Raw genomic sequence first — 16,522 nt, 5'->3', positions numbered from 1 at the left:
AAGTCACGATCCAATCTTTTAAGGAAAACATAGCCATAGAAAATCGCCCGAAATTTACCCAATTGCCCCTATGAGGTGCAGCTGAATAGGTCGCCATACAGGAAACGGCATAACAACCGAAGTCTAGATGAGCTCACAGGGCATTGCTAGTATTGGCATTGTAAGATAATTGCATCAAGTGTTTAATTCCATGTCCACTCTGGTGCAGGGAGCCAGTGGCAAGGCCCATCAGGGCGAGTTCAGGGCTGTAATCCTCCTAGATGAAGTAAGCTCCTGCAAGAGGGATACAAGACCTGGCTGACTCCTATGTACCTTCTATGGTTTCTGCCGCTAGTAGAAGTAGGATTCTAATGTCACTTTTGGATGCATCCGATTCCAGACTAAAGGCCTAAACTTCCCCTAATGCATATGCTTTAACTCCATACACTCGTTTGCTTCTTTTATTGCATTTTTTATTCTAATTCCCCGTGTCGCTCGTTTCCGTCTCTCTTCTCTTCAACCATCCTTTGTCGACAGGTGGTTCAAGATTAGACATGGCATCCTCTCGCTCTACAGGGCCGTCGTGCCGCGATCTGGACAATACTATGCGTATTGACGCCGGATCGTGTCGTGGGGGTTTCGACTTCTCTCTTTTATTCGAAGAAACGATTCTTGAGATCTTACCTATTGTCTTAATGCTAATTGTCATTCCTGTTCGTCTCTGGCACCTCTCCCAAAAAAGGAACAAAATTGTTGGATCATGGTTGCTACTCGTCAAGCTTGTAAGTGCTGAGCATATCTTTGCTTTTTCCAATTCACAGCGAACACCGTCGGAATTGAAATGCATCCTGGCCTTGGAAACTATTCTTATCTAATGCGTGAGTTTTCTCTGTGACAGGCAGCATGGTTGGGATTGCTAGCGCTCCAAATCGCCCAGACAGCTCTATGGTCAATGCCGGCAGCCGACAGAACGAAAGCTTCCATTGCATCCAATGCACTTTTGACAGTCGGTGTGCTTATGCTCGGTCTACTTTCATATGCAGAGCACATGCGATCCGTGAGGCCATCGTTTATTCTAAATACCTACCTCTTCTGCAGCCTGCTTTTCGATATTGCACGGACACGAACTCTGTGGCTGCGCCGCGTGGACTCGTTCAATGAAATCATTGCTATTGTTACCACAGTAGCGCTGGCGGTCAAGCTTGTACTTTTTGTGCTTGAAGCTGTTGAGAAGAGAGATATCTTGAAATCAGAGTACGCCGGTTACCCACCAGAAGCAACGGCTGGTTTCTATAGCCGCGCGGTCTTCTGGTGGCTGAACCCTCTGTTCAAAATTGGATTCACCAGCTTCCTTCGTGTGGATGATCTGTCTGTTTTGGACAAGCAACTAAGCTCTGAGCGGCTGCTTGCCAGTTTCGAACAAACATGGAGTAAAGGTAATATCTTCATCTGGTATATGCTGAACACATCTTGCTAACTTGACTTAGTGACTGAGAAATCTCCCAACACTTTGCAACTGGAAGCATTTAAGGCTGCCAAATGGCCTTTGCTTGCAGGTATTCCTGCCCGAGCATGTGTTGTGGCTTTCAACTTCTGTCAGCCTTTGCTGCTCGAGAGATCTCTATCTTTCTTCAACTCTCCCGTGAACAACGACTCCAACAATGTTGGATATGGACTCATTGGCGCTTATATTATGGTTTACTGTGGACTTGGAATCTCAATGGGTCAATATCAGCACTTGACCTACCGTGGAATCACCATGGTCCGAGGAATCCTCATCACGATGCTCTACAAGAAGGCAAGCTGCCTCACTCTTACCGACACTGACCCCGCCAACTCGGTCACTCTGATGAGTGCAGACGTCGAGCGCATCACTCAGGGTTGGCAAACAATGCATGAAATCTGGGCAAACTCCGTCGAGATTGCTCTGGCCATTTACCTCCTTGAGCGCCAGCTGGGAGTGTCTTGTGTTGTTCCCGTGTGTGTTGCCCTCTTCGCCCTTATCGGATCACTGGTCGGTATGTCCTTCGTGGTTGCCCGGCAAGCCAAGTGGCTGGAGGCTATCGAGAGACGTATTTCTTCTACTTCTGGCATGCTTGGCTCTATCAAGGGTGTCAAAATGCTCGGTCTGCAGAATGCCTTCATGAAGTTCGTGCATGGCCTTCGCCTCGACGAGTTGGATATCTCCAAGAAATTCCGTACCCTTCTCGTTTACAACATGGCCTTCGGTTGGTTAACTCGCATCTTTGCTCCCATCTTCACCTTCGGTGTCTACGTGGGTATCTCGAGCAATCCTCTGAGTGTCTCCCGGGTTTTCACGTCTCTGTCTCTTTTCTCCCTTCTCGCGGATCCTCTCTTGACTCTGGTCATGGCATTGATGTCTTTTGCCGGTGCTCTTGGATCTTTCCAACGTATTCAACAGTTCTTGGATAAGGAAGACCACTCCGATCGCAGACGCCGCTCTTCTCAGACCTTGATTCTCGAGGATCTTGGTGAGAAGCGACTGCTTAACAAGTCCAATGACCTGAACCTGTCATCTTCTTCCATCGGATCCGACTCCATTGAATCTTACAAGCACACTCGCAGTCCTTCCTCCATGGCAAATGCTGTGATGATCTCAAATGGAAGCTTCGGCTGGGATGCCGACAAAGAACCTATTCTCAAGGATATCACATTGACTGTTGCTCGGGGTAGCTTTACGATGCTCATCGGATCATCTGGATGTGGCAAGTCTACACTTCTCAAGGCCCTTCTTGGAGAGGTTCCTTGCTCAGAGGGCCAGGTTGAGCTGTCTACTCCCAGTGTCGCATTCTGCGATCAGACTCCCTGGCACATGAATGGCACTATCAAGGATAGTATCGTTGCAATGTCTGAATACGACCCCAGATGGTACGCCACTGTGATCCAAGCCTGCGCACTGGAAGAAGACCTCGCACAGTTCCCTCGTGGGGATGCAGCTGTTATCGGCAGCAAGGGCATTGCGCTCAGTGGAGGACAAAGCCAACGTATCGCACTTGCTCGGGCAGTCTATGCTCGGAGAAACATCATTATCCTCGACGATGCCCTTAGCGGCCTGGACGCTACTACTGAGAACCACATTTTCCACAACCTGTTCGGAAGCATGGGAATCCTACGAGAGATTGGTGCTACCACCATTGTGGCCTCCTCTTCCGTTAAGCGTCTTCCTTACTCCGATCACATCGTCGTCATGGATACTACTGGCCGCATCAGCGAACAAGGAAACTTCCCTTCTCTGAACAAAACCGGTGGCTACGTCTCAAGCTTTGGCCTTGGTTCTCCGGACTGGGATTACAAGCCTAAGAGATTCTCCGACTCCCCAAGCTACAGCAGCATCGACACAGTCCAGAAGGAAAAAGAAGCACTAACTGAAGAGCCTGAGCATCGTAATGGTGGCGGCGATCTGGGAATCTACACTTACTACATCGACGCCATCGGATGGCTCCCAGCTATTATCTTCATGGTTGCCATGGCTAGCTTCATCTTCTGCATCTCGTTCCCTAGCATTTGGATGAAATGGTGGGCTCAGTCTGACACCGCACATCCCAAGCAGGAGATCGGTTACTATCTCGGTATCTATGTGATGCTTGGCTGTCTCGGCATGATCTCTTTGCTCGTCGGTGCCTGGCAGATGATTATCACCATGGTCCCCAAGTCTGGCGAGAGCTTTCACCGCAAGCTATTAACGACTGTTCTGAGTGCGCCCATGCTATTCTTCTCCAGCACCGACAGTGGATCCATCCTCAACAGGTTCAGTCAGGACTTGATGCTCATCGATATGGAACTTCCCATTGCTGCTATCAACACTATCGCTACATTTTTCCTCTGTCTAGCGCAGATGGCTCTCATTGGTGTTTCTTCGAAGTACGCGGCTATCTCGTTCCCAATCGTTCTCGGTATCCTGTTCATGATCCAGAAAATGTACTTGCGCACTTCACGCCAGCTCCGTTACCTGGACCTTGAGGCTAAGGCTCCGCTTTACTCCAACTTCACCGACTGTCTTCAGGGCCTTGTCACTCTGCGTGCCTTTGGGTGGCAGCATGCTATGGAAAAGAAGAATATTGAATTACTGGATCTCTCGCAGCGTCCCTTCTACTTCATGTTTGCTATCCAGCGATGGCTTACTCTCTCGCTGGATATGGTCGTGGCGGGTATCGCTGTCCTTCTCATCATCCTAGTTGTGGCTCTCCGTGGATCTACTCTCAGTGCTGGCTATGTCGGTGTTGCTCTATTGAACGTTATTCAGTTCAGTCAGAGCATCAAGCTTCTAGTTACCTTCTGGACCAACTTGGAAACCCACATTGGGTCTATTCAGCGTATCAAGGACTTCTGTCAGACTGTTAAGTCGGAAGACAAGCCTGGTGAAGATGGCGATGTGCCTCCCAACTGGCCAGCCAATGGTGCAGTCAGCTTCCATTCTGTCTCTGCGGCATACAGACCATCAGAGCCAGTTCTCAATGATGTCTCCCTCACCATCAAGGCCGGCGAGAAAGTCGGAATTTGCGGTCGGACTGGAAGGTAAGAAAAAGCTACGCGATTACCTACTACACAGCACACTAACAAACAACCAGCGGTAAAACCTCGATGATCATGAGCATCTTCCGCATGATGGAACTAACCAGCGGCACCATCACGGTGGACGGAGTCGATCTAACTAGCCTCCCCCGACGCGAGATCCGCTCACGCATCAACGGCGTCTCCCAAGACTCCCTCCTGTTCAAGGGCAGCGTGCGCCTGAACGCCGACCCAACAGGAGCCTGCACCGACCAAGACATCCAGACCGCACTCAAGAGTGTGCAGCTCCTGCCCGCAATCCAAGAAAAAGGCAACTTGGACACCGACATCGACGAGATCCACCTCTCGCACGGCCAAAAGCAACTCTTCTGCCTTGCCCGCGCTCTCCTTCGCCCGGGCAACATCCTCATCTTGGATGAAGCCACTAGCAAGTAAGTCTCACCTCTCACCTCCCTGTTCAGGCCACCCATGCACAGATCCCCCTCGCATGTCATGATCCACACCTTCTCCACTGCGCAATATATTTGCGTTGCGGTGATGGCTCAAGCCCCCTCTGCATCCCCTGCATGAAGCGGTTGGATCCGAGCGCAAATCATTTATTAGTCTTTGCGATCTATGCATTGTCTCCACATCTCACATCTACACCTCAATCCCTTGCTCTGTCGCTATGGACAATTTGACTAACTGAAACCGCAGCATTGATACCAAGACGGATGAAATCATGCAGCGCGTCATTAGGGAGAAATTCTGTAATCACACCATCATCGCCGTCGCCCACAAGCTCGATACCATTCTCGACTTCGATCGCATCGTTGTCTTGGATGCTGGGCGCATCGTCGAGAATGGCGAGCCATACGTCCTCTTGACAGAACCCAAGTCGCACTTTAGCAGGTTGTATGCTAGTGTCCAGGCAACGGAGGAGTCAGATTGATTTCCCTCAAACCTCCTTTTTGCTTTTCTAGTTATTGTTTCCGGTCCATATGGAAATTGTCTGGGCTCGGTTGTCTGATTGTTTTTGCACCTGCACTGATTGAAGCGTCTTGTTCTTCGTTTTTTTTTGGCGCGTCAATCATCCACATTCTCTTGTCTCTTGAGGTACATATCGACATCGACATACTGACTACTGACTTGTGGTGATATTTGGTTCGTTTGGCGTTACATTTGGTTTTGTTTCTCTGTTTATGTCTTTTGGGGGGGAGGGGAAAGGGGAATTATGATTAAATGCCTTTCTCGACTCTCGTTGATATTACTTTACATTGCGGAAGGGATTGGAACTATACTTAACTGTCTATGGGCTTACTTACCTCTTGGTTATAACCAAGAGCATAAATTGGATATCATATATTACTTACTTTCCGTGTGCTTTTTGTAGGAGTAGAAAAGAAGGTAGATTGCATGGTCGCATAATTGGTACGCGTTGTTGCATTCCCTAAGTACTACGTGTGGACTAAGGATCTCTAATCATCTAGTTCTTCTATCATGTCGAGACAATAATATACTAGCAACATCAATAAGTCAAATTCTATTGTTTCCCAGAAGTATCTTCTTTTGAAATGACAAATATTATGGTTGCCGTTTGTTGAGCATATATATATCTTCACGGAATTTACAGCACTCTAGGGAAGGGTTACCCTTATTTTCCGACCTTATATTTCATAGAGCTATATAAGCTCCTATTGAACCCCAATGTTCTTCTTTCTGCCATGGACTACAATCCTCCTCTTCCGGATATAAGTCATGTGCGTCGCCCTGATCAACAAAATACACAATTTGTTGGGTGCTGTGCTGTTCTAGGGATATGAAATTTATCGCTGGATCGGAGCAAACTGCACGAAGTCGTCAAGACATGAAAAAATGAAACCATCAACTACGCGTGCATGCCTCAATGTACTAGAAAGAATAGCAATTCGAATCTTATTTTGCACCCATCCAAACATACACTACCTTAACAAAGAAAAGATTATGAGAAAACACCGAAGTACCATACACAGGACGAAAGATCAAATTCAAAAAGCGAATAAAAGAGGCAAATAGTAAACCCCTCGGCCTAAAATGCAAGTCACAAGAGTCATAGATAGAGAAACCCCCAAAGACAAATCAATCCCGCCTCAACTACAAAACCATCGTTTCATCATTATCGAAATCCTCATCATCTTCTTCGCCCAGAAGACCAAACTCCCAATCACCACGCTCAATGCGACTAACGCGGTCGAGCTCGGACTGGAATTCGCGACGGAGATGTTCAAGCGTGACGATGATGCGACGCTTGAGGAGGTGGTTTGTGGGTGGGACCTCGAAGGAGACTAGGCTGTCGCGCCGGTTGATGGGTGACGAGATGCTGTTGCCTCTGTTGTGGGTTGGGGCGAAGGCGACGGTGGAGGATCGTTTAGCGAGGGGTGTGGAAGCGTTGGCATCCTCCATGAAGACGTCTTCGTCGGCATGTGTGCTTCGCCGTCTCTCCTCGGTCGGGGCGTTAATTGCGGGACCGTTCTCGACTAGGATGTAAGCCTCGCTCTTGTCAACGCAGGCGAGCAGGTTGATTAATGACAGCAGCTCGTGGCGGATTTCCTTGCTTTCGGCATCGTCTTCTTCGACTGGAGGACGGGATTCGTCGCGGTCCTTTCCTTTGTGGACGAGGGCTGACGACGGTGCGTCACGGGCATTGCGGAGGCGCTGGACATTGCGGTAGGCGATCTCTGCGGCGCCGCGGTAGTCGTTGCGGGCGATGCGGTAGGCCTGTAGGATGCGGTTGTAGTCGGGGGAGGTTTCGACTTTATTGTTGTCGGCGTCTAGCCAGGAGGCGTAGGTGCTCTGTTTGCGGGTGAGGTGGACGAGAATTTCGTCGATGAAAGAGGCGATGCTGGGCACGAGGGATGTGGGGAAACGGAGGATTTGCTTGAGGCCCGCGGTGCCGGGACCAGAAACAGCCAGGATCGTGGATACAAGCTCGGTCAGCTCTATTTTTTGCAACTTGATATCCTGTAGTCTGGCCAGGGCGGAGTATGCTTGGTCGAACTGGCAAGTCTTGAGGGCTCCGGTGAATAGACGAGACAGGAGATCGTCGCGCATGGTTGGGTAGTCGGAGTCATGCTCGGCCCCTAGTTCCGAATCGAGGGCTTGCAGCGCCAGGCTGGCAAAGTCCGCGACGTGTGAATACGAGCGCACCTTTTCAAAGATGGAAAGAATGTGCTGGTAATATTTCGCAAGACCATTGTGGAAGCAATCGACATCAAGGAGGTCAAGCAGCTCTGCCGACATGTCGGAGAGATTACCCAGTGGTTTTCCGGAAGCTGTGAACAATTAGCGATGCGCTAACAGAAAGAGAGTAAAAAACATACAGAGCAAATAAGCAGCCTTCCGGAAGTAGATAGCCGCAGTATCGAACTCAGACATGGCCACATGTAAGCGACCCTTGACATAAGTCGACCACGACGTGCTTGCCTGGAAACGAGAGAAGTCCCATGCAAGATCAATGTTGTTTTTCGCAATGAGATCGCATTGTATGTGGGCAACAGCGTTCTGGTAGTTGACCTCGCCCTCGCGGGTAATCCACGCGACAACATCTCTGATTCCAAGGGTCAAAGTGTAGCTTTGTGGAGAGTCAATGGCTTGCTGGGGCTTGATATCGGTAACAAACAGATCTTCGAGAATAGTTGCGGTCCGTTGGTTCTTATTGGCCGCATTACGGTCTTTCAGCGAAAGGCTGGGTGTTGACAACTCATTCCGTACCTTAGGCACACTGGCGGGGCATTTGCGAACATTCGAGCTGAGCCAGTCCATCATCTCATACTCTCGTAGGAGGTCAATCATGGTGGCAAAGAGGTCTGCCGCGTTGAAGTCAGACCTGGAGTTTTGTTCCCATTCGCCATCCACGAAGGTAACTAGGATCAACAAGTCGAAGAACATCTGGCGCATGATAGAAATCGTCTCCTGGGCACCACTGACCAGAACTCGAGCACCGAAGTAGGTCGATGCAAGTTCCGAGTCCTCACCACAGAAAACAAGCGCGGCGGTATGGATGATGGAATTGAACACCTCCATAGGGAGACAATCGGTCTTCATATGTTCGCTCAGCGCAGCATCTAGGAGGTCAAATGCTTTGTTGGAGATATCGTTCACGAAGTCGCATCGCTCGCGGAAAATCTCCATGCGGTCAGTGATCGATGTTGAGGGCTCGGAAAAGATTTCGGCATGAACAGCAGCCCGGCACGCTCCTTCGAGCTCGGGAGAGAATCTCTTCCGGAAATCAGATGCAATCTTCATTAGCGCGGAGGCTGTATCATAGCACGGGCCAAGCTCTCTAGTGACATTTCGGTGCCTCCAGCGATCAATCATATTGGGCACTCCATCAATCAATTCCGTGTTGGAGTTGTGCAGAAGCAATTCAGTGATGCTGCATTCCCGAATGACAGCACAAGAGTCTGAGAGAAGGAGCCATGGCATATCGGTGTATGAGTCGTAGGTCAGAGAAACAGGCTCGAATCGACGCTTGTTGAGATCCTCCGCGACTTGCCAGAACTGGCGCCACTTGGAATCTGTGTCTGTGCAGAATCTAGTGAAGTCCATCTCATCATCGGCAAATTTCCGAAGCGAGACAGCTGCTGCTATTGTCGAACAGAGTCGTTCGGCCAATGGGATGTTCTTCTTAGGCGCAGATGAAGCTGACGAGAGCGGCTTGATGGCTTCTTGGTAAACAGTCAGGGCGGTCTCAAGGACCTCCGGAAGATATCTGTGCGGCTGCAAGAGATATTGAAGCCATTTTTCTGTGGGGTCCAACACATCGTCGATAACCAGAGCCGGTGGTGCTTCTTGTTTATGGGTTTCGAATGTTGTTGAAACCCAATTGCTTGACCAGTCTTTGACCAGAGTTTGAAGGTTGAAATGCAAAGTGTAGAGCTGGTATAGACCATGGTTTCTCCAGAGAACCCACAACTCCATTCCTTTGCCTTCTTCCCGAGACTTGACCTGGAAATCGGCAATGCTCCAGAACATGTTACCAGTGACGTCGGGATCCACCGGCCGGAAAACACTCTCGGGGAAGAGCTCTTCAATGATCAGGTCGGAGGTGAGACCACCCTTTACAGCCCAGAACTTGAACTTGCCATCCTCGAAAGGCGAATAAGTGACCACATAGAAGCGGTGTCCTCCGTCCATTGCCCGCTCGGCATTGAAGACGCGCATGAAAGATGATTCGGCGGCGTTCAAAGTGTATGGCACAAGGTCCGGGTCTTGCATTGAGCGTCCCAGGAGATCTTTTGTTGCTGCCAGTTTGTTTGTCGCGAGATTCCAGATCTTCAAGGTGTGATTTAGACAAATCGCGAAAACGTAGGTCTCGTCGGAGGTAGTGGCAATGGCGTTTGCGACATTTAAATCAAGGTTCCGTCCATCATGTCGGATCGAGGAGGGCGCGTTCCATTTCACGAGGCCCCGAATCGAAGAGCCCCATGTCCGTTCGTCGAAGGTAAGAGGAGACCAGTGCGAACCTAGTTGGAAGAAGTATTAGTCAAAACTCGAGTCGCGAAAGCAGCAGAAAGCGAAATCAATCACTCACCATCGTCGCCAGCTCTCCGCGTCAGCCGCAAGAGCGCGCCATTGTCCAGAGAGATGAAGAGCTCCAGGGGGCTGCTCGCGTGTAGCCGGTGGGGATGCGAAAAGGCCAACGGGGCAGGGGAGAAGGTCTTGCACCAATCCTTCACATTTTCATCGATTGAAGAGGTCCGGCGGAAGTATTCGGGGCGTAGAGACACGGTGTGAAGGGTCTTGGAGGCGGTAATCACAAAGACATTGAGGATTTCGTGGTCCTCGGGATCCGCCAATGCAACTCCATGGGGCAGGATTTGCTCTCGGAAATCGAGTCGCAGAGTTACGTTGTACTCAAAGACTTCTGTTCCGCCCTTTGTCAAGTCTGCGCACTGGATCTCCAGTACCTTGTTGTCGTTAATCACCCTCCACAGGAAAGTCCGCGGGTAGACTCTGCGTTTGCGGAAGTAGACCTCTCCCTGTGTCGCCAGGTAGCGTCTAGCGAATTCATCTTCGTCCTTGGCGATCGGAGGTTGCTCTTGGGTGAAGGAGATTGAAAAGCGTGGGCGACTGATCAGGCTGCCGTCGTGGGCTGGAAATTGGATATTGGCGACCGTGTTCGACGAGTATGGCCGAAGGTCGACCCTTGAGTCTTTGTAGATTCTCGCCATGATCGATTGACGCGGGGTTCCAGGGTCAGCTCAGAACTCCATGGCACTGTTGAAGGGAAGTGTTGCAGGGCGGGAAGCTGGAGCTCTCAAAAAACAAAGTCTTGGCGCGATAAAGCGGAACTTTGCACTGGAGATCATTCCTGACTACATTTCTCTCACTTTTTTATTGACGGGTGAGTATTGTATTATCTGTATACAGTTGACTTCAGTCTTAACTTTTAGCTTGTCAGATATACGTTTTCCTGGTCTCGATTTATACATCCAAGTCTACACTATCAGGCAACTAATGCTATTCATAATAGATTCAATGCTATTATAGATACAAATGTTAAACGCTGAGATATTGCAGTCCGCACTAAAGGCATGAAAACGGAGTGGTGCTCATCAAGTCACTAACATCGTGTCGCAGACAAGGATTGTCCGTTCATTTATCCTCTAGATCCTTCTCATTGGGGTCACCAATACCATCTTCGTTGATAGCAAAGAGACAATCACTCTCGGGAAGACAAGGGCTGTCATAAATCTTGCAGACACGAGTCTCACCACGGCCCTTCTTCAAGCTCAGTCGAGTTGTACTGGCGTGTGCAATGATATTACCTCCAATGGGCTTCTTAGGATCAGGGTTGAACATAGCACTTGGTCCACCATCAACCTGTGCAACAACCTGGTTGGTAATAACAACTGCAATACCGAACTCATCTGCAAGGCGCTGCAGGGTTCGCATGAACTTGGCCAAATGTCCTTGCCGTGATGAGAGCTCACCACGGCCGGCGAAATCCGTTCGGTACAAAGCCATGGCCGAGTCAACAACCAGCAGAGAGAATCGCGTCTCACACATCATCTGCGATGCTTGATTGAGTAGCTGCAACTGGTGATCCGAGTTGTATGCACGGGCATAAGCAACATTATCAAGGACCTCCTCGCCAACGAGACCGAATCGCTGAGCAACTGCGAGTAAACGCACAGGCCGGAATGTTCCCTCTGTGTCGATATACAGACATTTGCCTTCACCACCACCCATATCGAAGGGCAACTGGCAGGTTACTGCAAGCGTATGACATATTTGACTCTTTCCCGTTCTGAACTCTCCAAACAGCTCCGTAATTGATCCTGTTTCAATGCCACCTCCCAGTAGTGTGTCGAGTCGCTTGGATCCCGTTGTGATGGAGATGAGCTCGCTTCGCCTGGCATGCATTTCTGTTGCCGTTGTGAAACCCATTGGTACTAGTTTGGCAGCTGGATGATTCAAATCTAGTCAGCGTTTGATTTTCAAGTAACAGTATGTGCCAAACTCGGGGTGGGCTTACCCTCTACTAGGATCTTGGTGGCCTTTTGTTCCGAGATACCCTTGATCTGTTCCAGTATCCGCTTCGGTCTGAAGTTTCAAGGTCATATTAGCATATGTGAGATTAAGGATGCAGCTGCCAGATTCTGCAGCCGCAATGAACCAGATGGTTATGGGAAACGTACGTGAAAGCAACGGCCTCAACAGTGTGGTATCCTGCATCCACAAACAGCTTGATATCCCTCCCTGTCAAACCGGCGACTCCCTATTGAAGCAAGCAAGCATCAGCATTCTAGTCTAGTGGCGCCTAGCAAGAGCATGCAGTATTCACTCACGTCCAGCTGTGAGAGCGGGGTTGGGGCACCAGGGCCAGGAAGCCCGCTTTCATCGAATTGCTCTTGTTCTTCCATTGTAGCAGCGTTCCCCTCTGATACGATTACTCCGGAGTGTCCGTCTACCTCTTTTGTCGGTACTTGAGGCTGCGAGGCGCGGGACTGATTCAGAGACGCGTTTGTGGGGGATTATTCGCGCGTGGTGGTGGTTTCTCCTCTTGGGCCCGGCTAACAAGACCAGCGTTGTATGTAGTGATTCAACAAGTCGTCGCTCGAGTAAAAAGCCAAGTTGTGGCAAATTATTCTTGAGTCAACAATTCCCCTCGACGCGTTGATGGAATCGCGAGATCACGTGGGGCTGCTGCCTTGGCCTTGCCCGATTTGGAGAAAACAAATAGTTCGATCCAGTTTATTTCGTGCATATTTACATTGAGTTCTCGTATCAGTGGGGTTATTTTATGTTTTGTGAGGTGGTCTGACTACTGCTGGTATGTGGACTTCAATGTCAATGTCAATTTGCAAAGGTCTAAGAATACAATTCTGCCCCAGTTGAGAAAACATCGTCATGCTTCCATTAAATATGTTTTCTCCATTTCGATTGGAGCTTATGCAAGACCAAATGTTGAGCTGCACCATGTACTGCAAGGCCAAGTCGAAATCAATAGATGTGTTGAGAGCAGCGAGGAACTGTTGATAGTCTCAACGTGAAGGTTAGTCTTCGTGCAGGTTTGCTAGAGAGACGTCGTCCTTCTTTCGGGAAATGCTCTTCACTGCGCTTCGTTTTCAGCAGAGTTCATCCACGGACGGAAAGGACGAAGCAGTGACTTGCGAAAATCCCGCTTCTGGTATTCTCGCAGAGCTGGGTTGAACTCAAGTTGTTCGGCCGGCACGCCCAACTGGATATTTTCATTGAAGATGCGGCTCATCTTGCGTCGGAACTCTTCTGATGATCGCCGACGAAGGGTTTCTATCGGAGAATTTGCATTAGCTTCGGTTCCATGGGAGTGCTGTCATATTTTGATCTTACTGGTAAACCGAGATGCCCGCTTATTCTCTGTTGGGGCATGGTGCGTCACATCAGTACCATCAGAGCCCATGCTGAGATCTTTCGCCTCAAAATGGCGGCTTGAGCTAAAAAGCCGGGTATGGAAACTGGCACGCCTCTGGCTGCGCGTTATGCCTTGTCCGCTGACCAGTTTCTCCTCTTGTGCCGGTGACAAGCAGAAGGCATTGGGGTTGATCGGCAAGCTCGCGCGGCTTGAAAGTGCGTGTTGCTTGGTCTCATAAACAAAGCTGGCAGAAGCTAAGTCTAGCTGTGAGAGGACTGCACGTCGACCAGCCGGAGCCACGGGTGTCGGGCTTATCAGAGCACACCCGGATCCCAATGAGGATTTGGGGGTCTCGGATGCTTTGGGTAGTATTTTCAGTGCTGGGCTGACCGGCCGGCTTCCAACTGGGGTTCCAGGCTGGCACGGACTCTGCACCGGTGTATTGGGATTCGACACCCAGATTCCTTCGATTGCGATCCCACTCTCCAACGCCCGAGCACCAAAGAGTATGCCATCGCTGTGCAGCATTGGATACAGCTCGGCCTCTTCCTCTCTCGCTTGTGCCTCTGCTGCTGCGTGCTTGCGGATGATCCACCGGTTGTAGGCTAACACGCCGAAGGCATAAACCAGTACTAGGGCCTGCAGATGCTGTCAGCTGTATATCTGTGACTGTGCAGATAGGATATCACATACAATCAGTATTGCCAGTACCTGTTGATTCAGCGGTCAGTGAATTAGTCTCTGTTCGAGATGAAAAAACATACCATGCTGAGCTTCTCCCATAATTGCCAGTCCACCCAGAAGGCCATGACTTAGGTTCTGAGATTGGGTCTCCGTTACGGAGGCATCAAAATTTGAATGCAGTGAGGTTTCGGTCCGGGGACGAAACAGAAAGTAGCCAGAGAATGCCGACAGGAAGATGAAAGAAGGACGTGAGGCTGTTTGTGGACTACTTTGGAAGGAACCCTGGGGCATCCCAACTCAACATAATCTTCCCCCTGATCGCTAGTAATACCTTGGAGGAACACAAGGCATCTTTCCCGCTTCTGCTTTTCTCTATTTCAAGGTATGTCTTTAAGATGTATCCATCCATCTTGCTTCTATTGCCTCAAGCCAGTAGCCGGGGGAAACGCATGCGGTTACCCATCCTGGAATACGGGTCAAACGTTGGACTATGTAATGAATACAGACGCACTGATGTATTTTATACTTCTTTCTAATGAGATACTTAAAAAAATAAGCAATGAACAAAAGTAAAATTCCTCGTGGTGGGAGAGGAATATAAAAAGTGCAAAAAGAAACTCTCCCTCGGGGAATCGAACCCCGGTCTCCCGCGCTTATCGGTGTTAATGACAAGCGGAAATCATCACCACTAGACCAAGGAAGATTGAATGACCGAGTTACTGCTCGACCACTTGGCTGGTTGATGAAATAATTTGCCACTTTTGACTATATATTGTTAAGATCCACCCCACACATCCATATCGCGATGTTTTTTGTCATTCTTTGGACATAGCAAGAGAATAATCAATATATTATGCATTTATGATAGCTCAACTTGTATAAGAACAAATTAATGTTTCATACGCAAGAAAACAGAATGTCCCCAGGAATGTGTATATAACCAAACGAACGCATATATATTTCTTGGGTACCTCAGAAGACTCCGAACCCTCACAAACCAAACCCCCATTTTTGTCACCCGCCAGTAATTTTCTCCGGATGTTATCCATCAACATTTCCAACCACTCCAAATTCATTATCATAACACCGCATAGAAACGAAATCCTCCGGTGACCAAGACGCCTGGAACGGAAATTGACAGCCAACCGCAGGATTTCTAACATCCCCCTGGTACGATTTCGTAGCGCAATCTCCAGCACCGTAGACCATGCACTGACCTCGAGTGATAAAGTATGGCTTGGGTTTTGTGATCTTCTGATCTTTGCAGCTGGCCCAATTAAGTCCGGATTCGGTCCACTTTCGACATGAGGTTTTTCTTGTCATTGATGTTTGTGTTGAGATTGTCCGAGAGATTTATGCATGCTGTGTTTCTTGATATATCGTGTCCTTGGATTGAGAGGTATTTGTCGCTGTTGCAACCTTTGTCTTTGTATATTGTTACTTGCCACGTTGGAATTGGTGCTTCACTTGTGGTTTTGGCTGCTTTTTGCTCGGTGGCTGTGCTTGACTTTGTAGTGGTGGTTTTCAGTGTTGCTTTGAAGTTGTATTTGTTGCTTTAGTGGATGTCTTTGAAGTTGGGCTTGGAGGCTTTGAAGTTGTTTCTGAAGAAGCGCTCTTCTTTGCTAAAGTTCCTGTCTCCTTGCAATTGGAATCACAGCCCGTATCACAAAACTTTGTTGAAGTACCGCATTTACCTAGCTTAGAGCACTTATAGTCAGATTAGTAACAGTCAAAAGATGGAGTGAATGACATTGACACTCACACACTCACCAGAAGGACACGGGTTTAGGGAGCCAAGATCAGACATACTGATAGGACGTGCAGTACAAGGAACCTGAGGACCACAGACAGCCTGCGGAACAGCCGCTGGCATTGGAGGATTGCCAGAGCTCAGACAGATGAAGCTACCCTGCTTCAGTCCATCACAGCCTGTCCAGCCCCAAACCCCAGTATTCCAGGTCTCAATATTGGTGGTGGTGATTCCATATTGAGTGGCAAGTACTGCATAATTATCCCTTGCTTGAACAGTATAGATATGGCAAATGCCATCGAGAGTGGCCGTTAGTACGGCATCGCATTTGTGGACCGACTTAGACAGAAAAGTGTCACTGTTGCCCTGCTCGAGGGCAACAGCCCAAGAAATGAAAAACAGGATAAGGACGCTAAATGAGTGTATGAGTTTCATTGTATCGATGATGCCCCTGAATAAGATATTCCATCCAAAGGATCAATCAGATTTATACAGACGTTTGAACGAATCTCGAATTATATGAACCACCAGGAATCAATGCCGATAAATATCAATACCTGTCAAGTATGGGTGGCAAGCAGTGGATATTTTAGGTGTTTAATACCAAATTTAGCATCAAACTCCTTGTTCATCTGCAGACCCCCAGCAAACCTTCGCCCACGGCCAATAAACGTCAAGAGTGCTAAAGGGAACCATCCCGGCCAGATAAAGAGCCATGT

General features: G+C 49.0%; 5 protein-coding genes across 5 annotated transcripts; 1 reads left to right on the top strand and 4 right to left on the bottom strand.

Moving 5' to 3' along the window:
• Positions 1-533: 533 nt before the first annotated feature.
• On the top strand, positions 534-5,443 carry abcB (uncharacterized protein; the record flags this gene model as incomplete). Its single annotated transcript, XM_058464861.1, has 5 exons — positions 534-761; positions 878-1,415; positions 1,467-4,515; positions 4,569-4,943; positions 5,209-5,443. 5 exons carry the CDS (start codon positions 534-536, stop codon positions 5,441-5,443), a joined length of 4,425 nt encoding a protein of 1,474 aa, XP_058318714.1.
• Positions 5,444-6,624: 1,181 nt separating this feature from the next.
• On the bottom strand, positions 6,625-10,703 carry N7508_006794 (nucleoporin Nup120/160; the record flags this gene model as incomplete). The annotated part of the gene is made up of 3 exons (XM_058464860.1): positions 6,625-7,802; positions 7,851-9,995; positions 10,064-10,703. The coding sequence occupies 3 exons, from the start codon at positions 10,701-10,703 to the stop codon at positions 6,625-6,627; spliced, it is 3,963 nt and encodes a 1,320-aa protein (XP_058318713.1).
• A 424-nt stretch (positions 10,704-11,127) lies between these two features.
• N7508_006793 (recombinase RAD51) lies at positions 11,128-12,398 on the bottom strand (the record flags this gene model as incomplete). Its single annotated transcript, XM_058464859.1, has 4 exons — positions 11,128-11,939; positions 12,011-12,078; positions 12,174-12,253; positions 12,324-12,398. The coding sequence occupies 4 exons, from the start codon at positions 12,396-12,398 to the stop codon at positions 11,128-11,130; spliced, it is 1,035 nt and encodes a 344-aa protein (XP_058318712.1).
• Positions 12,399-13,087: 689 nt separating this feature from the next.
• On the bottom strand, positions 13,088-14,178 carry N7508_006792 (uncharacterized protein; the record flags this gene model as incomplete). Its single annotated transcript, XM_058464858.1, has 4 exons — positions 13,088-13,287; positions 13,348-14,008; positions 14,063-14,080; positions 14,134-14,178. The coding sequence occupies 4 exons, from the start codon at positions 14,176-14,178 to the stop codon at positions 13,088-13,090; spliced, it is 924 nt and encodes a 307-aa protein (XP_058318711.1).
• A 1,399-nt stretch (positions 14,179-15,577) lies between these two features.
• Positions 15,578-16,238, bottom strand: N7508_006791 (Peptidoglycan-binding Lysin subgroup; the record flags this gene model as incomplete). Its single annotated transcript, XM_058464857.1, has 2 exons — positions 15,578-15,760; positions 15,816-16,238. 2 exons carry the CDS (start codon positions 16,236-16,238, stop codon positions 15,578-15,580), a joined length of 606 nt encoding a protein of 201 aa, XP_058318710.1.
• Between the last annotated feature and the right edge of the window lie 284 nt (positions 16,239-16,522).

The sequence above is a fragment of the Penicillium antarcticum genome (assembly GCF_028974205.1).
Source record: "Penicillium antarcticum strain IBT 31339 chromosome Unknown utg000006l_segment0_segment0, whole genome shotgun sequence".
Classification (NCBI taxonomy): Eukaryota; Fungi; Ascomycota; class Eurotiomycetes; order Eurotiales; family Aspergillaceae; genus Penicillium; species Penicillium antarcticum.
Note: the sequence above shows the minus strand (reverse complement) of the source record. Positions and strands in the feature narration are given on the sequence as shown.